The sequence below is a fragment of the Neovison vison genome, chromosome 1 (genome assembly GCF_020171115.1).
Source record: "Neovison vison isolate M4711 chromosome 1, ASM_NN_V1, whole genome shotgun sequence".
NCBI lineage: Eukaryota > Metazoa > Chordata > Mammalia > Carnivora > Mustelidae > Neogale > Neogale vison.
The window spans coordinates 288337087-288359636 of record NC_058091.1 but is presented as its reverse complement, the minus strand read 5'-3'; the positions used below and the strand labels follow the sequence as shown (position 1 = coordinate 288359636).

The following is a 22550-nucleotide window of genomic DNA, read 5'->3' as shown; positions in this document are numbered from 1 at the left end:
ACATCTGGATATACAGGACTAATAATAATAGAATGTACCTTAAAGCATTGTCACAAAGATTAAATTAGATAACACACGTAAAAGTCCTTATATACAACTAAGAAGCACTATATAAACGTTCGCTATTACTGTTAGCACTCAGCCGAAGGCTTTAATTCCAATTAACTTACATGATTTTTCTCAACTAAAACAAGATTCTAGTCCTTTAGAGGTTTGGCAACTGGGAGCAACTGGGAAAAAAGCCATTTCACAATATGTCACCATTAATAGCAACAGCAGTTGTGAAATCATCACTAAAAAGTGGATCATCTTTAGTTTTAGTATGAAGAAGATGTGTTCAATTTCTTTAAACCACCATTATACCCAATTCTTAGCTAACCTATGATCAAATGGTTGGTACGATTTCTCATGATGAGTGAGTCTCTTAGAGGACTCCCCTTTTTTCTTCTTCCCCCTTACGTTGGGATTCTCTAGCCTTCTGCCGTTGCTCAAACCACTTCCAAAGGTCAAAACGCGAGAGTATATAAAAGGAAACTAAAACTAAAGTGGGCAGGCCAGGAGTGTGGGGAGTACAGACTTCATCTAATGCAGGAGGTCTCACTCAATGCCAGTCTCTCCCTTGAAGAGCCTCAATATTGTGCGATGGTCTGTATTTTTAAAGTGGGTGTGAACTCTCCCAAATTGGTAAATGCTTCTCTTCCCCTCTACTTCCTAACTCAAGTCTTCTTCACTTCAAGGATTTGCATCAACCCCAAATTTAAAATCACTCCTGCACTTAAATCTTGTGCCTCTGTCTTACCTGGGAGTAGAGTTCAAGTTCTTTAATTTGGTGTTTCAGATCCTCTGTCAATGTGAAGTCAGGCACAGCTCCATCAGAGTCCTGGTAAACAGGCCCTAACACAGAGTTCCCATAACTCCCTTGGGGTTTTCCCCTTGCCCACTGCATAATAGTTACGGTTATGTGTTCGTGGGCTCCTTGAGGAAAGGGACTGCATTTGCAGCACAACAATTTCTCAAGGTTTGTTGAGTGAATGAATGAATGAATGAATGATTATGGAAAAGATTAATTATAATCCATTCCTAGAGCTGGATTTTTCAGGCTTCGTCTAGGTTTAAAATAAGTCCAATCGAGTTAAAAATTCCCACTAACCAGAATTCACCACAGATTTTTGTTGTTGTTGTTTTGCTTTTTACCTTCAAGTCTTAGAAAGAAAAAATTCAAGATAAAATGAAAGACCACCTATCACAAGTTCTTCTACTCTAACTACAGCTCTAGCATTTCTGCCCAGGTTAAATCAGTTCCCGCTCATGTCTTCACATTCTGTAATTCCCAATTATAGGAGATCCTAAAAAGTAAGCTATTTGAATCAAGAATGACAAACTCTCTCGTGAAACATGAAATTAAAAATAAAAGTAGAAAACATTTGGTAAAGGTTAAAAATATTTTCTAATCCATTTTCTTCTTCTCATTCCAGAATGCCCTTATCTTGAGTGCTGAAATTTGGTTGTTCTGTACTATGTTAACAGCACTTACTCGTTAATCATGAACCTTCATACTTCAGACCAATGAATGGAAACAGTCCATTTAAAATACATTAGACTTGGTGGTTGTTACAGTGACATTTTTTTCCCTCAAAAAAATAAAAAAGAATGTACGTATGGCATAGAATGTTCACAGAAGATTCTTGGAAGATTTTTCAAAAGAAGCAGTGTTTTGTCCCATGAGATTTTTTTTTTCCACTCTGGAATACCAGAATTGATATGATTCCCTGGCTCGGTGACTCCTACCCAGAGTAGCTTTAAATGAAATCTGGCCTATAGAGGTTTGTTCATAATTTCTTGATCTTTCACTTGTTTCATATTTCTAGGAAAGAAAAAATGTTTTGACACTTAAGGGTCTTATTTATGAAGTAAGGGAAAAGGTAAGTAGAAATGTGTGTTGAGTAAACCTAGGCTGCCCCAAGGGCATTTCAGTTAACAGCTTTCCTAAAGAGAAAGTGGTGCTTAAAAGAAGTAATTCCCAATATTTCCCCCCAGACTAAAACCTTGTAATTCAGATGAACTCTTTGCATCTCATTTAGTCATTAGGTTTTTATTACAGCCAACAAAACTTTCAGTGGTGAATTACTTCCCTTCTCAAGGGGACACCAGACTCCAATAATGTCTGCGCAAACTAAAATAATGAAATGGTTTTTAACCAAGCCTTAGGGATTAGAAAAAAGGAAAAAAGAAAGGGCAGTAGGGCTTTCTCATCTCTACGCAAACCAAAGTGTGTTTTTTCTAGTCCTTTTTCTTGTCTATGAAAAAAAACCAGAATTTAAAAACGGAAATGCCACTTGGCTTGGAGCTCCATTTAAAATCATTTAAAGATTTCTCTTTTAAGCTCTCTTAAAATACGTGTCACTTCCACAAGAAATATGGACAAATTAGTCTTAAACCCATGGCTCAGATAGGACTTAGGGCAGTAAATAAGTGCTTTTGAATGTATTCATGGTGTTAAGAAACGACATCTGCTCCATGCACCTAGGCCAGAAGCACACCATAAAAACCAATAATTTTGTTTTAACACAGAGGGTTGAAAAGCATTTTGTTTCATACTGTTACACTATGCCATCCATTTATAAGAGTTATTTAATGTTTCCTACATATCAGGCATAGGACTGGTTCTTGCCCTCAAAGAACTTATAATTCAGTTGAGAAGCCAAAGCTTAACATGGTTTTAAAAAGACAGGATTAGCAAAAGACAGGGTGTAATTAAGTGTTAAACAAAGTGGCCCAGATGCTAAGTGACCTAGGAGATCACAGGAAGCGGAAGATCCCTGAGGGCTGGGACTGTCCAGACTATATATTTTCAATAAACTCTTAAAATTATGCCAAGTTTAAAAGTCATTATGATTTGTTAAACAAATGATGCTCATTTGTAATTTTAAATCATTTACGCAATTGGCCAGTGCTTTCCAACCAGTTCGGAAGGGCATACACAAAACGGTTGAAGCTGACAGGAGACATTATCATTAGACTCTCCCTGGGTTTGCTAATGAGGGGAAAAACACACCTTCCTGTCGGATGACAGACACAAGAACTAAGCAGATTTTGCATGGAGAATACGAGATTTAACGATGAGGAATACAGAACACTGGCTGTAATTTTTGGTATGGGTTTTTGTTTCAAACTTTGTGCTTCATGCTAAACAAGTTCTAAGTTTTGGAGCTGAGTGAGGGTTTAAAAGACTTTTTTTTTTTTTTTCATTTAAAAAAATCTATTTCTACTACCTGTTTTCCTTTCTAGAAAAGTGGGCTAAAAGTGCAATGAGAATTTTCTAATTCCTAGAACCAGTGGGGAGGGTGCTTTGTGGGGAGGAGACACTGAGCATCCTTTAATACTGAAGCATCTATCTGTAAAGCAACTTATCTTTTGAAATCACAAACCTTCCAGTGTGCATTTACGCTCCTGGTCTTAAAATGCTTTTTACTTTATAGCTCAGCAAAGATCCTGGTCTCTGTGCGTTTCTTACCTTTCTAGACTTTGTAATTCAGGCAGCTGGAGCTAAATTAGATTTGTTATAAGAAGAGTTTAAACTGCTAACATAGGGACATGCCTCATCTTGTGTTTTGAGTAACTTTAGGCAAGTTTGCAGAGTTGTAGTAAGCATTTCTCTCTCTCCATGCTTGTCAAGCTCTGGGTCTTCCCAAGAAACGTCATTTATTTCCCCCAATTCTAAAAAGAAGGGCTCTTTATAATAGCTGTACAACCAGGCAAAAGAGCACACACTCCCGTGCTTCCTTCAGGGGAGGGAACCTGCACTAATGTGAGATAATTACATTTGGTCTTAGCAAAGTCTCCTTTGGAACGTTCTAATCAAGACTTCCAGCTTTCTGAGAGTGTGTGAGCTTTATTTTGCCATTCTTCCCGGTTTTGCATTCCTAATGAAAGTGAACTGACAAAGCGTGAAGTGGTCTAAGTAGCAAAACAAAGCCAGCAAGCACGCCTCTGGTGAGCCAAAATTAATCAATATTCCAGAAGCCTCGGGTTTGCTCCCCTCCTTCGCGGCGGTGTTTTCATTTCTCCCCACTCCCCCTCTCCCGGGCGCAGACTCCTCCCCTTTTCTTAAGTTGCGCTGAGAGTAACTCGCAGCCCCAGAGCGCGTGTCTGCCCTGCTCCCGGCGCTCGCTGCTCCGCCGGACCCGCTGCGGGATCCGCCGTGTCACTGCCGCCCGCGGTCCCTTCCGCGCTACAAAACCAGGAAAGGTAAGTCTGACGTCCCGCGTTCCTGCCGGGCTTCGCTCCTCGCTGCCCTTCCCCGCCAGTGCATTTCCTTTCGCAGGCGGAGTAGCGAGAGTCAGCAACTAGCCATTTTGGTAGGTAAAGTCCACGTTGGTCCTTTAATGTAAGGAGCGCGCGATGTCTGTGCCGTGTCCCCTCCGAATTTGAGGTTGAGTCATTCGGGCCGGATTGCGGGTAGATTGTGGTTCCAGAGCTAGGAAAAAAAAAAAAAAAAAAAGTCAAGGCTGAGCTGGTCTGCTTCAAAAATGACTGGAAAGGGAAACAGAGATGAGTGAAAAGAGGGGAAAAAAAAATCTGGCCACCCCTCCTTCTCTTCTCCCTAAACTTCTAATCTGCTGTGAAATCTCAAGCAAGCTGCGGGTCGTATGATCAGTGACCCCAACCTGCAATTTTATTAAAATGTCAGAACTGTTCAGGCGAGTCTTTTTTTCCACACTTGGATTTGCCAAAGGCTTTGGAGGAGTCTGCTAGAGCTTCCCAGTGACCTCCCCCACAGCCCCACACGCTGGCTGCTGGCGTTGACTTAAACACACGTCCACAGGCACCATTGATCTTTACTCGGATTGATCACGGGAAAGATTATGGATCACAAATCTTAGGAAACAGGAGGAACCCTTTGATTTCTTCAAAACAACTGATTTCCACCCAGGAGAGATGGACTTAGATATATTTGAATAACCTAGGAGCACTTTAAAGAAACTAGAAACCACATGCTGTAATGTTTGGAATGAAAATTGGATTCATCTCCTCTGTTGTAGAAACCCTAAATTTTGAAATACCCAGAAGTCGCTGATGGTTTCCTCAGGAGACTGCAGATATGATTGCCACAAAGACAGATACTACTTTCTGCTTGTAATAAAAAAGAAAATGAATGACGATTTCAGATCGTGCATAGACGGGCTCCGTGATCTTTGCTTATTTCAGGGAAAAAAATTTTAAAAATGACCCTGTAAAATTGTCAAATATATTTCTGAAGTCCTGTGCATATATTCTGTTTTTTCCTTAATGAGGAAAAGCGTTACTTTATTATATATAACAGAAAGCTCTGACGGTGAAAAATCAATATTTTAATTCATTTTATTGACCTGGTTATGCCTTCACCATGTACAGGACACAAGCCATCAAGTAATTATCGAGTGCTTCCTGTGCATTCAATTCAATTAGACATTTATTGAGGGTGAACATTGTGCAAAAAGCACTTAACTAGTTTGGGGGGAGAGGAGGGGATGGGGACTGCTCAGTCACACTCAGGGATCTGAAGAACCCTTTTATAGCCTCCTTGGAATGAAAAGGGCAGATTTTTTTTTTTTAATAGAACACACAATTCTCCTATCTTCTTTTTGTTTGTTTGTTTAATTGCTTGTATATTCTGAACTTACACACATTTCTCACACGTGGTCCAGTGAAATATGCATATCCCAGCCCTGCAACCTGGCATTGTGGCTCTCTCTAGCCTTTGATTCCTCTTAGATGATGCAGTATACCAACAGCTTGCCCTGTGTGGGGCCGCACTGATTTCTCACCCTGCAGGCTGTAACTCTTGTCTCTTCTCTTCTGGTTCTAGTTGTGTTCTTAACACCAAAGAGGTCTGGCTTTCCGGGCGTGATTCCGAAACACTGAAGTGCAAAGAAGAGACTCTCCTAGAGAAGTAAAATATGACTAAAAGCAATGGAGAAGAGCCCAGGCTGGGAGGCAGAATGGAGAGCTTCCAGCGAGGGGTTCGTAAGCGCACACTCTTGGCCAAAAGGAAAGTGCAGAACATCACAAAGGAGGATGTTAAAAGTTACCTATTTCGGAATGCTTTTGTGCTGCTCACTGTCACTGCAGTCATTGTGGGTAAGTTATTTGATAACAACCAAGAAAAAAAAAAGAAAAGGATCTCGTTTCTCTGGGGCATCTGGCTACCTGAGTATATTATCAGATGGACTGATTGTAGGTATTCAAAATAATAGTCCAGGCTTGCGTCTGAACTAGAAGACTTTTTTTTTTCTCCCATTAAATGACAGTCTGTTGGCATGTTTGGAGCAATGTATGGTAAACACATGGGAATCTGAAAGAAGCATCATTAGGCATTATGCAAATCAATCGATTGTGTGGAGAAGGGAAACAAATGTTTTCCCATCTCGTGTAAGGATGAAAGAGTGATAATTTAATCATTAGGCCTAAGCAGTTAAATAACAAAACAAGCAGGCATGATAGATTTGGCCACAATGTAATTATTCTATGATGTCACTTTCACATTAGTTTAGTTTAGTTTAGTTTCACATTAGTTTCATTAGTTCAAAATTAGTTTCAAACTAATTTATACAATTAGTACACCCAAAATGAGGTACGGGTTCCTAATAGTAATTCTCTTCTAACTGGTGCTGACTTGAAGCTGAGTATTGTGCCTAGAGGTAGAGGCTGAGTCTTTTCCGTGTTTGCACTCCCCCATCCAGTGACTGGAAAGAGTAAATTGAGAAAAATCTTGACCCAGATCGTTTTCATTCGTATCTTGCCATAAATAGCCATCCCTTTTCTGAAACTTTTCAGCCTCTCACAAATGTAGCATTGTTGACAGCAGTCTGTACTAATAAAACATTGTTCTGTTTGACTTATTGATATCTGAAATTATCACTTATTGCTTATGGTGGCATCTATCCTAAGATAGAGCTGAAGAAACAACTTACTTGGACTCTTTGACTGAACCAATATAGAAATCCCTAGGCTGGTAAATACATAAACCAATGCCATTGTTGTAAAAACTATCTAACATAAATTTCTAATATGTGGCCCAAAAGGGGAAAGGGAGATTGTGTACAGTTTTAATCTCTACCTTGGAGTTTGCCAAGATCTCCATCAAATATAAAGAGGTAATGACAATAAAAACTAAGAAAGTTTCGTAGCATGTAAAAATAAGTAGAACTCTATCCCCAAAATTAGGATTCTTAAATTGTAGACAAACAGGAAGACAACAGAAGAATACTTTGTCACAAGACTTTAGATATATTCCATTTCAGCTTCTTTGGCTCCTTTTAGTAATTGTTGGCGATTAATGACCGTTCAACTAATTTTGGAGATGTTCAAAGAGAAAAAAAAGGTCCTGATTGACTCAGGGAAGCAATGGCTTGCTTTAGTACGTTCCCAGGTTTGTTGTGGGTTTTGTTTTGTATTGTTTTATTTTAAGATTTTATATATTTATTTGAGAGAGAGAGAGCACAAGCGGGGAGAGGAGCAGAAGGAGAAGCAGGCTCCCCACTGAGCAGAAAGCCCAGACTCACGGCCCTATCCCAGGACCCTGGGATCATGACCTAAGCCAAAGGCAGATGTTTAACCGACTGAGCCATCCAGGCGCCCCAGATTCCCAGACTTAAGCACATTCCTGGGGAAAGTATTTCAGCCCATGTCATTGTCTTGGAAGTTAGATGGTTAATGGTTGAATGATAAATGTTAAATGGTTGAATGATAGTCATCAAGCCAAACAGTAGCTGCCAAATAATAATAGCAAATGTTTTTCTATTATTCCAACCACTTTCTAGGTGTTTTGCCTGTATTAGCTTACTTAATCCTCAAACAAGTCTGTGAGTGAGTGGGTATGATTAGTATGGTCTTTGTTTTATAGATGAGAATAGTGAGCATGGAGAGATCAAGCAACTTGCCCATAGTCATGCAGATAGTAAATGCTAGAGCAGAAAGTCAGACTCAGGCTATCCAGGCCAGCCATCCTGCCTTCCTGCTCTGTGAACTAGTTGGTGTTTTGCGAGAGATGCCGGAAGAGAAACGTTGCGAAGTCTTCGTAGATGCCAATTAGGAAACAATGCTAGATGCATTCCCATACCATTGTCATTTACTATATGATTTACCCAGTTAAATCCGCAGTAAACTTATAATTCTCCTATACATGATTAAGCCGCATCCCTCTCGTTCATTGAACAAATACTCATTTATCCTGCAATCCTACACCCTTAATAACAGAGCTCATGTTCAGAAAAGATGCAGAAACACTTGTTCAAAACGACGTTCTAAACACAAGAGTTCGATTTCTAGAACAGGAATGTTTCAGTTAAAGAATAGAGGAAGGGAAAGTAATAAAACCCGCACATGGGAGGCAGATTGGTGGAGAAGCAATTTCCTAAGTGATTACAAAGACAAATCTCTAATAGTAGGAAGATAATGCCAGGATTTAATAGTCCATTTTCTCTACGAGTTCTGGGATCCTTTCCTAGCCCAGTGAGGACCTAACATTTGTGAGAACCGCCATGAGTTGGCTGGGCCAGGGTAGATAACTTGGCAGGATGTCCTCATGGTTGGCTTTACTAATGGAAACTGAAGAGGTAGAAGTAACAAGAAGGCACAAACAAAGAAGCACATAAAAAGAGCTCATTGACAGTCAGAGAGACCACTGAGTCTACACCAAAGACTTGGAAAGGCAAATAGACAATTTAGTAGCAAACAGGCTAAGGAAAGAAGGAAGACTCCTTCGGTTATCTCTTGGTGTGTCTTCCATTGAGGGCCCAGTGGAAACAAAGGCACCATTTAGCTTGTCACTGGGTACCATGTCTACATCAGCCCTAAAAGAATAAAAAGAACATGTCTGGACTTCAACTCTGTAATCTGTTTGCTGCAGCAATAGGAAAAAAACTGGGTAGATTCTAACAAGGAAGAAGAAAAGTTATTTTCCCCAAAGAGGAGATGAGAAGAACCAAATTCTTAGGTTTGAATCACTTTTAATTAAAAAAAAAAAAAAAAAAAAAAAACCTACTGTCTAATGTCATTTCTAAGTGACGTCAAAGTCTGAATGTGCCATGCTCTTACAGAGCGACGTAACAGGGCACAAATTAGCAACCTAAGAGAAGGCATTGCCAAGTGCTAAGTCCCTTTAAGAGGGTTCATTATTAAAGCATTAGATAAAGTGTCTCCTAGGGCTGTTGCAGACATCTGTCTGACAAAAACCACACTGACGAGAGTGGTTACTATCTTTCTCTCTCCAGGAAGCACTTTCTCATTTCATACTGTGGTAAGTGGGATGAGAGTGGCTTCGGACACCTCACTACAAAAAAGGGAAAGTCCTTTGTTGTGCTCAAGTCACACAGAATGCCCATCTTTCCATGTCCAGGGAACGAATAGCACAGTAAAAAATGAAATCTCAGGCTAAAAATTTTTGCAGAAATGGGTCATAAGACCAGCTGCAAGGGGAAGGAAATTAAACAGCATCGCATAGACTTGGAGGGTGGTTTTACTTGAGGGAATTCCCGAGCACAGAAACTAGCACCTTTCGCTGTGGTTTGTTTCTCTCTCTCTCTCTCTCTCTCTCTCACACACACACACACCTTTTTCGTTTGGGTTGTCCTTTATATGGGTTGGAGAAAAATTGGTGATTTTTCAGAAACGAAAACATACTAAATGTGCATAAAGCATTTCCCAACATTCCCTAATATTCTTCAGCAATGAATGTCAGTTGCACTCTAATTCAGTGACGTCAGTGATATCGCTGAAGGATATACAAGAAACCGGCCATGTGGCTGCCTCTGGGATGTGGGAACTGGGTGTTTGGTAATGGAATAGAAGGAATATTACTTTCCTCTAAATAAGTGCTTGTATGATTTGAATGCTTTTGCCACATTCGTGTATTGTATACTCTTATCTTTTGTCTGCTAAATAAATGTGTGGTTTTGTTGAAAGATTCAGGGCTATTCAGCAGTTTAACAAATACTGAATATTGGGTATCTGGCCTATGCTATGCCTTGGGGAGTCTCTGCCCTTAGGTCTTTTAGTAGGAGAGATGGATAAAATGAGATGACAAAGGAATGGACAAGGTTCAGAGGTAGTAACAGGGAGTTTTAAAATTTAAATTTAAAAATTTAAATTTTTAAATCTCTAAACATTTTTTAAGTGAGATCATATTATCCATATTGTTCCATGTAATATATGGTTTTTGTGTTGATGCTTTAAAGGTTCTGCTTTCTTATTCACACCCGTGTCGGGGGCTGGGCAGCTGGGTGGCTCAACCAGTTAAGCGTATGCCTTTGGCTCGGGTCCTGGTCCCAAGGTCCTGAGATCGTTGCTCAGCAGGGAGCCTGCTTCTCTCTCTCCTCTCCATCTGCCCTCCAACTCATGCACTCTCTCTCACTCTCTATTTCAAATAAATGAATAAAATCTTAAAAAAAAAATAAAGAAACACGTGGGTCCTAGATGTATCCTGTGGTGGGAAAGAGTGTGGGTGTGGCTTTTGATGAAAGATATGCCAGCTGTACGATTTAATAGCCGTATGATCCTAGAGCAGCCGTTGAGCTGCTCTGAGCCTCGGTCTCCTCATCTACCATTACACCTATTATAGGCATCGCAGACCCTTACACCATGTGCCAAGCACTGTTTTAAGTATTGTTCACACAGGAGCTCGGTTTAATTCTCAGAACAAGCCAGGGAGGGAGGTATTCCTATTCTCCTGTCCCAGATAAGGAAGCGGCTCAGAAACTTCTCCTACTGATGCATATTGACTGGGACTCAAATCGACCAATTGTGGTCCTCCGTTTAGACTCTTATCCACTCTTCCCAGAGCTGGTCCCTGCCCTCGGGACATGTCCCTTCCTATGACATCAGTTAGCTAAGGGTGTGTTCTGACCCAAGGACAAGAGTGAGGGAAAGGAGGGGTGACATTGGGACCGCAGTGCCCGAGGCAGCCCTGCGTTCGGCGGCGGCTTGCTCCCGAGCAGTAGCGGAAGAGCGGGAGGGCAGGCCACTGCTCGCATGTCTGACTTGGTGACTGCGGGTGCCCGTGCTACCGGAGGGGGTAGAACACAGGAAGAAGACTGCGGCAAGAATGGGAAGGGTGGCGTGTTGATTTTACGATGCGAATGCCCCAACAGAGGTAGAGTTCAACAGGCTCGCTCTGCAGGGAAATTTTGGAGGTATTTTGATACGGAGACTGAACCAGGGTCTGTCTTCTAGTAGGTTCTGTCGTTGAGTTTTAAACGAATGATGATCGTGAAGCAGGTTGTGCTCCTGCTGAAGCTACTCTGTAAATGAGACTCTTCTCAGAACACTGTTAACTCCAGGGCCCTTCTCTGTGAATCTCCCAGAAATGCCATAATGGTATTGTGTGCCTTGCACACATACACGTTATCTCGCCGAGTCCGTTAGTTCAGTCAGACAGCTTTAGTGATGTGGTTAGCCATCAGCTGCCGCCCTGAAATGATGCGAAATGGGACCAAAGGGGCCGATGGCCAGAGTTAGGGGTGTGGGCCCCATGTGGCCCCCATGTGGGTAGCCTCTCTGCTTACCAAGAGACAGGCATCTCCACACAGTTGAACAATCCAAGGAATGGTGAAAGATTTCCAGGCTGGGATTTGTGGTTTCTTCAACACTCCCTGGAAATGAGAAGAGAGAGAGGGAGCTTCTGGGGTAGGCCGTCCCCTGGTGCTGTAGAGCTCAGCTCCTGGGGCCAGACGGCTGGGAGGGAAGGGGTTAGGCCTCATGAACTCAGAAGCCATGGATCCACCATGCCCTGCTCTGGAGAAGGGACACCAAGGTAGAGTGTAGGGACTAGTGATCTTCTTCTGCGTTGTTTTCTCCTCCAGGGAGCAGAAATACAGAAAAAATATGGTCAGGGACAGCAATAATAACTACCTGACATGTGCTCACGGCCCACTTGGATCCTGGCCCTCAATTTCACTCTCGAATAGCGTTTCAGGGAGCTGCCTCCTGTCGTGGGGGTGTCGTCCAGGACGGTGTCCGGGAGTGGATCAGAGCTGTGGGATCTGGAGTCTGACAGTTTAGGTTTATGTCCTCAGTTGTGGAACTGAGCCTCCTTCCATGTAAAATAGAATAACTGTAACACCTCTCTGCCAAGATTTATATTCCAGTCCCACCACTTACAACCATGTAACCTTTAATAATTTCCTTGAGGGCTTGGCAGGTGGAATATCCATAGAAACTATAGACCCCTCATCTTTTGCTTGCATCTTCGCTGGGACACCAGGTGAAAATACACACTGATTTGATGATACGGTCTGCTGGAGACCTGAGAGCCAACGGGGTGGGGAAGACAGGCCAGCAAGGGGAGAAGATGGCCCCCTGGTTGAGGTCTAGGAGAAGTGGCTTCTATTTCCTTGGCTAGAGAAGAGGGCCAAGAAGACTTGTAGGAAGAGATTTAGTGGTTGTAAAGGGCTTTGAAAGGCTGAGATGAAAGGCTGTAGTAAGTGATACTGTCATTATCTGTCCCTCACCCACCTGGCCTCCTGAGCCAAGCAGAAAGTAATCCCCCAGAGACATCGCTCTTCACAATACTGGCTGCTCAGTGGAGGGCGTGTGGGACAGTAGACCCTTCCCTCCGGCTAGGAGAGCTGCTGAGAAAATGTTTTCAATAATTTTTTTTTTTTTTAAAGTACACAATTTTGGTTCCTACCACTTGGGACCAATCTGATAGTTCCCCACCTCCCTGGTTTCTCCCTTTTCTCCAGTGTTTTGGGGTCTACTGCCCATTACCGGCCACCCCTATCCGAGTCAGGACGGGCTAGTTGAGAGGTTCTGGAAATCTGGGAGGGGTGTTGCTCGTTCCTAAGAGAATTGGTCCAGGGGTAGAGGACTTGATGTCACTCAAAGATTATCTCTGGATTTTACTTTGCTGTTTTCTTCCTGTTTGTTCAGATGAGGAGCAAACCAAACAGGGAACTTCAAGTTTGTTTCTCTTTTAAGTAGGTTATCCAATAAGCAGGTGTGTTTGGAACACTTACCTGCAGTAATAAAACCTTGCATCGTTGAGGTGCTCCAGTTTACAGTTTGCCCCAGGCACTGTCTAGCAGAGCAAGTCCAGGGCCAGTCAGTCCTCCCGAGCAGTGGCCGCTGTTGTCCGGAATGCCCGCGAGAAAGCACCAAGAGTCCGAAGGTCCTGATTATCGACCCATCTCTGCCATCAACTCACTTTATGATTCCGGACAAACCTGCGGGCCACAGACTTCCTCGTCAGCAACTCACATTTCGACTAATGTCTGCTTCCAACTCCAAAATTCTATCATTTAAAGTCTGATTTGCCTTCCTCTAAAGCAGAACGTATGGAGTCCAGCACACCCATGTTTTCTTTCCACTCCTTGACGCTGTACGATTGCAGGGAACTTTATCCTAAACCTTGGTCTCCTGACTCGTCTAGTCAGTCTGTCCCATGCACAAGCAGCCACCTTCTCTCCCGTTAAATTCTTGAGGACCGTCATGTTCCTGCACTGTGGGTGGGGTGACCAGTGTGGGAGCCCACAGATGAGGCGTGCCCCTGCCGAAGGCACCTCTCCCCGGCAGTCTCCTGCCCATCCCTCTAAATCAGAGGAGAAAAGCTGCGAGCCTCTGTTTTTGCTATAGAGCCAACAAGGCAGGAAAGAGCCTATGCTTCCTGGAAAAGGCAACTGAAATTGAAGCCCCAGCCTCTCCTAGCCTTGCATTCCAGGTGTTGGAACACTTGCTATTTATGGAACACTGGGTGCTGCCATTCTTCAGCTGTTTGGTTGGCAGGTGAGAGATGGCTCATTGCTGTGAGATGAGGAAACACAACACCGAGGGCACAGAAGTGTAGACATTGTGTTCGCCCAGTATAAAAATGAAGAGTTTGGGTCCAGCTCCCGTGCTAACAAAGTTGCCCAGCGCTTACTCCCTAACCCAAGAATATGCCCATCACTAATCCCAGGCGAGAGAGGTCCTCAAGTGGTTTTGAAGCCAAAAAGAGGAGAATAAAATCCCCAAAACCGGATAAAGGAAGATATTCCCTGGATGAATTAAGACAAGAGTGGGAAAGTACTCCTTTTTCACTATCAAAGATCCTATCCTATCAAAGATTCAAAAGTAAATGGAGGAGCAGCAAGTTAAAAGGCACCCGTAAGTTTTGAATTTCAAGACTGAGTCCCCCGACTCCAGAAAGGGCACCTCCATTCTTCTTGTACCCCAAAGAGACTTCTCCAGTTCTCCAACAATGATTCCAGGCCACAGCCCGCTTCTGCTTCCCAGAGAGAAAACAATGGGCTATTAGTGAGAGACTTTCCATTCACAATCTTGTAAGATGAAGCTCATTTGTCCCTAATGAGAGACGGACAATTGCTGCCCTTCTCGTCCTTTTAGACAAATGCATCCCTGGAAATTTCATCTTTAAAGCAAGTAAGGCCAAACCCCAGGGATCCATGTGCTTGCCGCTGCCTTCAACTTGTTGTTGAATGTGAATGGTGAAAGATGGATCGAGAAGGAACTTGTGAGTCTTTTAACAGACTGCCTATAACCACAGCTGTCTTCTTACTTTCTTTTTGTCCTCTTGCATTTGCTTTTTTTAAGGCAAATGAAATAGCCATATAAAATAGCTGAGATTTTGGGGACACTTGGGTGGCTCAGTCGGTTAAGGATCCGCCTTCAACTCAGGTCATGATCCTAGGGTCCTGGGATCGAGTCCCACATCTGGCTTCCTGCTCCACAGGGGTCTGCTTCTGCCTCTACCTGCTTGTACTCCCCCTGCTTGTACAGTCTCTTTCTTTTACTTTCTCTCTTTCTGACAATAAGTAAATAAAATCTAAAAAAAAAAAAAAAAAAAAAGCTGAGCTTCCATAGACTTCCCAGGGCTTTTGTCAGTTTTGCCATTGCAGTGCTTTGTACAGTAGGATGGATGATGAAAGAGCATGTTACCTTTGCCTAGTGGTTTACAAGGTGAATTTGCAGCTTTGGTGCGTTGTTACTGCAACGGCTAATGCGTGGAAGCCGACGTAATCGTATGATGATTGAGTGCAAAGTTTTTTCAGATTCGCTTCCTTGTCTCCAGAAAAAAAGAGAACTGTTTGGTCAGAAAGTGATCCACTCACTAGAAATCTGAGCACAGCTAGTGACTTTCCTCTCCGTGGCCCAAATTAAGTAAACTCATTGTTAAAGCAAATCAAAGCAAGGTTGAGGAGAAACTGACCCAGACCCAAAGGGACTTTTTTAGAAAGATCCAACCATCTAGCAGAAATAATGTAGATTGGAATTCAGATTTTTTTTTCGGCCAAGTTTCGTTTTCATTTATTTAACTAATCTCTACACCCAACGTGGGGCTCAAACTCATGACCCAGAGATCAAGAGTCACATGGTCCTCAGATGGAGCCAGGCAAACAGCCTGAATTTAGTCAGATTTTTTTTTTTAAGCGAGCCAATTTTTTTTGCTTATTTATTTTGTCATTTTATTTATGATATATATTTACATTGACCAAAATAAAAACTTCAAAAGGATATAAATACCTTGTTATCAGTTTTTCGTGTGCCTTTAGAATTATTTTATGAGTATAAAAATGAGTACGTATCTGTCCCTTTTTTGCCTTTAGTATACAAATGCTGGCATAATGTATATAGCCTGCTTTACACCTTGCTTTTTTAAAGTTTTTTTTTTTTTTTTTTTTTTGGACAGATTGTTCACAAGAAGGCAGAGAGGCAGGCAGAGAGAGAAAGGGGGAAGCAGGCTCCCTGCCGAGCAGAGAGCCCAGATGCAGGGCTCAGTCTCAGGACCCTGAGATCATGACCTGAGCCGAAGGCAGAGGCTTAACCCACTGAGCCATCCAGGCGCCCCTACACCTTCCTTTTTTATATATAATTTAACTTTATATATAATATACCTATTATATATATATATATAACATATATATGTAATATATATAATATACCTATACAATATACCTTGGACATGGTGCCTTATTTGCACATAAAGAGCCTCATCTCTCTCTCCTGGGGGTGTGTTAGATGGGTGTACCATCATCTCTTTAAGCAATTCCCAATTGACAGGCACTTAGATTGTTTCCAACCTTAGCTATATTTGTTAAATGGTACAATGAGTAATCCTGTACAAAAGTTATTTTCCCCAGGTAAGTATATCTGTGGGATATGTCCCCAGAATTGTAACCGCATTTACACTTTCTACTCACTCATAACACCATTTTATTTTTTACCAGAAAGGAATGCAACAGATGCTAATGATCTTAATAGAATAATTTTTAAATGACAATGGATTGGACATTTGAAAGACCTGCAAGATTATTTGCAAATTTAAGTGCCTGTGTTAGTGCAATTTTAGGGAGAAAGCTACAGTCTTTCAGAACTCCTGGGGTTCTTCTGATAGCGTTGTCTTCTCCGAGTTGCTTGCCATGTGGACGTGTCTGCATCAGTGACCCAGGGCTGGTTCCTCTGGGCACCACTGGTAGAACAAGGCTGGAGCAGGTATTTCCCACCTCCAGCAACAGGAAATACCAAAGCACAAAAGAATGAGCCAAGCCCGGGCCCAAATCGCTGAAGGATGTGGGAACAGGGGAGTGGGGGAGGGTTGAAAGGTTGCCTCCCACAGAGTAGCTTCTCTCAAGGAAATGCCTGGAAGTTTGGAGTGAAACCAAAGACCAGGAGCAGCAGACCCCTTGGGCAGGTAAATTCACTGTTATGCCCTTGCCCTTCTTGTAAAAATAAAGTAAAGGAACGTTATGCCACCGGCTTCAAGAGGCTCGCATGAGACGGACTCATGACCGCTGCAGCTTGGGCTACAAGCTAGCCAAGATCTAAAATAGAAACTTCTATTTGATCCCTCGAATCATTATTGCCTACCTGCCATGCTAACTGTGATGGCCAAGTTGACAAAGCATTTTTTGACGTTTTAAACAATGCCTTTCTATGCCTTATCAAGGACTTAGAATTCACGAGAAGAAACAAGATTCATAATAAAACAGCTAAGATTTCTTTTATGTATGTATATATATAGGTAGATAGATAGATGTATATATATATATATGTGGTTCTTTTAAACTCAAAAGCTTTCACCAAGAATATTAAAGTTCAAGAGGATTTTTAGATACTGCCTATTCTGATCTATGCTTCCCATTTTGTGGACAAAAAAAAAAAAAAAGAGCTCCAAGGAGATGACGTGATTTGAAGAGGTGGACTATGGAAATGGACAGACCTCGGTTTGCAACCCCATTCTGCCAACATCAGGCACTGGCCCTGTTGTCCAGACCAAGTGGCTTCCTCTTTCGAGCGTTCAGCCTCCTCCTCTGTCATATCAAATCCTGCAGGTTTGATATGACGATTCAGTCCTTAAAGGCAGGTACCTACCAGCATCATTTGCTGGCAGCGTCAGACCCAGAGCCTCATCTCTGAAATCTCAGTCCATGATCTTTCTATAGCCTCACAGCTGCTCTCCTTCATATTCAAAACAAAAACAAGACTTGTGGGAGAAGCAGGAATCAGGAGCTTTCAGTCCTCCTTTGTCAATCTAAAAACCTATGCAATGGAGAAACCGTGGTTCTCCTAAACACTGGATTGAGACCCAGTTTCACAAATCATGAGAAAGAAATCCCGGATTGGAGAAAGGGGGGTTCCTGCGGGTGGGCTACTGGGCTCACAGAACACAGTGGGGAACGGGATTTACTGTGAAGCAGGAGCTACAGGGTTTCTCCAAACTCCTCCGTGTTCGGTAAATGCGCGCAGCTGCGAGGCAGGGGCAGGGTGGGGGGGCTGGTGTTGGATGGGGCCAGCACTGTGGGCTCCGTCATCTGAAAGAGAACGGAGCCACGCTGTCTGCTCATCAGCAGTATACTGAGCACCTACTATGTGTCGGGCACTTTTTCAGGGGCTTAAACTATGTCGGTGAACAAAAACAAATACCTCAGGAAAGAAAAACCTGGATCTCTTGGAACTTACCTTTGAGGAGGCTGAGACAAGAGAAAGCAAGCACACAAAATTAGAAAATTATATTGTGTTTTGGAGGGTGATAAGACCTCCTCAAACAAAGTCACCAGAGCGAGAAGAAAGTTCGGGGTGAGTGGCAGGAAGAGGACACTGGAACGACGTCCGGAAGTAAACCTGGGAACTTCTTCAAAGAGTGTCCCCGGCAGGAAGCAGAGCCAGTACCAGGCTCATAAAGCAGGATCGTGTCTGATGGGGGAGCATCATGAGGGGATGGATGGGGGAGCAACCATGAGGAGGCAAAGGTTGAAACAGGGCGGGGAGGGAGAGTGTTCTGAATATGGTAAAGCTGGGGAAGCAGGCCGGGGGCAGCCATCACATGGCTTTGGGCTTTTACCGCATGTGATGTGGGGAGCCATGAGCGGACAGAGAGAAACAATGCTCTGACTTGGGTTTTGAAATACTTGGGTTTTGTATGGGGGTGGGGGTGGGGATATTTGCTCTAGGAGGGCAGTGGAAGCAGGGAAACGAGTTGGAAGGCTATGTAATAGGCCGGGACAAGAAGGAGTATGATGTTTGAATCTTGGAGCATTCTTCCTTTATAAATTGGGTGGGGGGGGTCAGAAATGAAGCCTAGGAAAGATCACATGAAGAGTTAAAGGCAGGGTTAGGACTACAATCCCAACATCATTCATTCGCCAGACAACCACAGAGCATCTTCTCTATACATGTGTCTACACCACACCAGAAGCAGCTTGACAAAGAGACTGAAAGATCTCTGCCTGTTGGACAGCCCCCAACCACCCAGGGCAGCCCACCTGTTGCACGTGGGTGGGACCCGTGACTTGCTTCTAACCAATAGAACCTGGTGAGGGTGGCAGATTCAGTCCTGTGCTTTTGTTGTTATTATTGTTGCTACATAAATGAAAAGATCCTACCCGGGAAATAGTAGTATTTTGTCGCATGAAACCAGTGTGCACTATCAACAGAAATGTTGAAATCATTGTTTTCCTTGAGCCATCTTGCATACGAGTGGACAGCATGGTACCCTTTGTGGCTAAAGATTGGCAAGCTGAGCTTATTCTGGGTCAGAGCCTGAATGTCCGCTGACTGGTTTGCAGAGTCAATGTTAGAAGCGCGAGTTGGCTCACCCCAGGTGGACATTTGGTAGTTTTCATAGGGCGGCCCCAAAATGCAAAGTCTTCCTCTCAAGATCAGTGCCACTGTTACTTTTAGATTCCCTTTGGATTTGAGGTTTTGGGGGGCAACTTGTCTTCTTCTGGAGAATTTTGCATGGTGAGCAGTAATTCTAGAAGGAATTGTTTCGATTTCTTGCCAATCTGTTCGTGACCGTTTGGAAATACGGTAGGGGAACTTGAGTAAAATTTTACTATTTTGAACTCCAACATTTATCAAAAGTTAAAAGTTGAATTGGTCCAAATTTTATTTCAAATTATGTCTCATTTTTCTGCTCTTACATATTTTCTGGCTTCTTCATATTTTCATTCATTTTATCAGATTAAATGTGGGCCAAATTCTTTAAAGACGTCTTTAGCTTTTGACTTGCTGTTTTGTGTCTGGCTTTCAAAAGGAAGCCTGCGGTGGTATGTTCTTTCTGAGGCTCTAGTGTGTACTTGGTGTCTTAGTTTAGAAAAGCGAAGTGATATTTAATCTTCCAAAGAAGTGTTTGTTGTGCAGACTCTCTAGGGAAAACTTCAAACCCCTGAAGGACTCCCTTCTTGAGTTTTTTTTTTTTTTGTATTAGGAGAACGTCTTTAAACAAAAATGCATCTTTGTTTATCGCAGTCAACCAGCACGGTTCATTTTGATCACCCTCGATGTTCCAGTTACGATATTTCCTAGATTCCAAAAATATGATAAAATACCAAAGCAGGAATGATAGAAGACTGTGGACTGAGAATGAGCAGTCCACGTGGAATCGTGACATCGGTGTGTTACATAATGCCACAAGATGCAAACTGCAAAGTTGACTTCAGCTCTAACTAAGCCCGTGGGGAGGCTATTCTGATTTTTCTCATCACTTTTGCAGAGTAATCAATACTAAAGGATCTGTTCTTTTGCATTAAAGATCGGGCCATCAAGGTTTTTATTAGCTCTGGGAACCTCAATCAATGCACTTCAAGGACGTGCAGAGTCCTCTGCTCTGCAGAGGCCTTGAGAGCAGCTTCACCACAGTGAGGAAGGCCACTCCCGCCCGCCCTGGGACCTTTAGTTCGTGGGAAGGGCAGAGAGTAGAGGGCTTTGAGAAGTCTGAGCACCAGGATGTGAGGATGTTTCTGGAAGACTTGTTTCATCGCTGGGCTGTGTCATCAGGAACCTGAACTGCTTACCCGCCCCAAAACCAGTCTTCGCCTTCAAAGCGGTTGCTCCTCTTGATAGGACGCGGACGGCCGGCTGACCTTACCACCAGGGCTTCACCTCTCATGTCTGGTAGAGCAAAAGCCAGAAAACAAAAATGTCTTTTGTTTATTCATTCAACAAATGAAGTGAAAAAAGCTGGATGTTGACTTCATTAAGTAACACCAACAAAACCTTTGCTCACCTCAGGCCCTGTTATTAGTTAAACTAATTCGAAATGGAACAAAAAGGGAGGCACGATAGTGTGTCCTAAACTTAGGTGCTTTAAGTTAATACCATGGCTGTTGAGAGGCGAGGAGTACAGCATAGCGGGTGAGAGTCCGGGCTCTGGAGCTGGACAGCCTGGGCGTGAAGCCCACCTCAGCCATTCACCTGGCAGTGGGGAGGCAGCTGGGCCGCGCTCTGCATTGATCGAGGCCCCACCCTGTACCAGCGGTGAGGTTGGCAGTTGACCCTCTCAGTGACTCCGGTTCTTTGTCTGTGAGGCGTGGGTAATACTCGTCCTAGCCTCAAGGATTCTGAGAGGTAGTGTTTTTGTGAGGGCTGGGTATCCTGCATGTAGTCGATGACGGCTAGCGATTGTCCTTAAACATGGGACCCTGAAGCATGTTTTCACTTAATGTCCTTTCTGGCTTTGTTACTGATGGTTTCCAAGGATTACGATGTGCGAAGTGGGCTGAAGTGGCAAGCTATTTTAATTAATAAACTTTATGCAAATTGAGTTCAATTATTCCATCAAAAGGGATTCAGTGGAACCATTTTCAACAGTGACTTAGTGCTATGATAGCCGAATTGTGAGATCCTCAACAAGTAAAAGGACCTGTGATGGGTTTCAGCATGTGCTGGGTGTCTCTGGGACATCTCTAGCAGATCCAAAATCATTACTAAAGGGCTTCCAGATGTCAGGGGTTGGAAATGCTGAAGACCCAGGAGCAGACTGTTCTCGGGCCCAGGCTACAAGAATATGTCTGTGTTCAAGAGGCATTAGAGTATAGTAGAAAGTGCTCTGGCTTTTCTTTAAAATTCCCAAGTCAAGTCCTTACTAATTCTGTTAGCCTTGAGCAGGTTAACAAGCTTCTGAGCATCAATCGGTATATTCATTTTTTAAAAATAGACATGATAATAGCTACCTCATAAAGTCGTGATGAGAATCAGGCCACCATGGAGCCCATTAAGGGCTCAATAAATATTCCCCTTCCCAATATAATCTCCTCTTTCTTAGGAGTAGAAATGGCTCACTCAGTAAACCCAGAGATAGCAAACAGAGCAAAGCTTAGTCAGGGGCAAACCTGATTCAAGGAGTATTTGTAATGTGCTGTCACTCTAAATAACTCTTCTCTTCCAAGCTTTTGACCTGAAACTATCCCTTATGAAGAAATAAATGGGGACTCCTATCTGCTGTCCCTACTGTAAAGAAGAGCTTTAAGAAAACGGGTGTTCCATACTGGAGAATGTAAAGAAACTGCGACATTCTAGAGTAGGTGATGCCAGGACTACACTTCCAAACAAGAAGATTATTGACTGGAAAAACAGAAGAAAAATATCATCACCTCTTGAGACTTTGCCCCCCACCCTGGCTGTTTTCCTGCTGCTTGGTTAGACATCTACCTGGTGGACTGGAGTTGAGAGACATCATTCACCACTACCCAGGACTCATTCACTGAGTGGGCCTGCTTTCCCTCCTAGCACCTAGATGAAAATTGGCGGCACTGAATGAATGTGGGATTGGATGGGCGGAGAGGAGAGATCGTACACAGAGCTCCCAGGGAGAGAGAGTCTGGATATGGGTGTAGAGAGCAGAATACAACGTTAGACTTTGGGAAATGGGATCTAATGCACCTAGTATTTAGAAATTTAATCCCCTTCCTTCATCAACATTGGTTTGTCCCTTGCTCCTAAAACCTGTATCATTGGGTGAGCAGCTATTCTACCATTTTCTTTTTCTAAATGATAACTTAAATAATTTAATTAATAAACAACTTCTGGACTAGTCAGGATCCTACCCATCCTTGGAAACAGTGTTGTATTTGAGTAAGTACATTTCTAATAACAAATAGCCAACTTAGAAATGAACTTGTAAAACCAAGCCTGGTCTTAAATTGTTATTTGGAAGATATCTAAAATTCCTAGTATCTTGATATGGTCAAATTCCAGATGAGCAAAATGAGTTTCTTGTATTTATTGTGCACATTTTACATTATTATCATTGAATGACAAGTGTTTAAGTGCATTTAAATAAAGATCAGAAAACA

The 22550-nt window shown here is 42.8% G+C and overlaps 1 protein-coding gene across 1 annotated transcript in view; it reads left to right on the top strand.

Annotated features, from left to right (window-relative positions):
* The first annotated feature begins 4123 nt into the window (after window positions 1–4123).
* The window catches only part of SLC1A3 (solute carrier family 1 member 3), a 76602-nt gene continuing 58175 nt past the window's right edge, over window positions 4124–22550 (top strand). Inside the window, exons 1-2 of the mRNA XM_044232602.1 lie at window positions 4124–4248; window positions 5849–6120. Coding sequence (XP_044088537.1) covers window positions 5940–6120 — 181 coding nt within the window. The 5' untranslated portion in view covers window positions 4124–4248; window positions 5849–5939. The remainder of the gene's footprint in view (window positions 4249–5848; window positions 6121–22550) is intronic.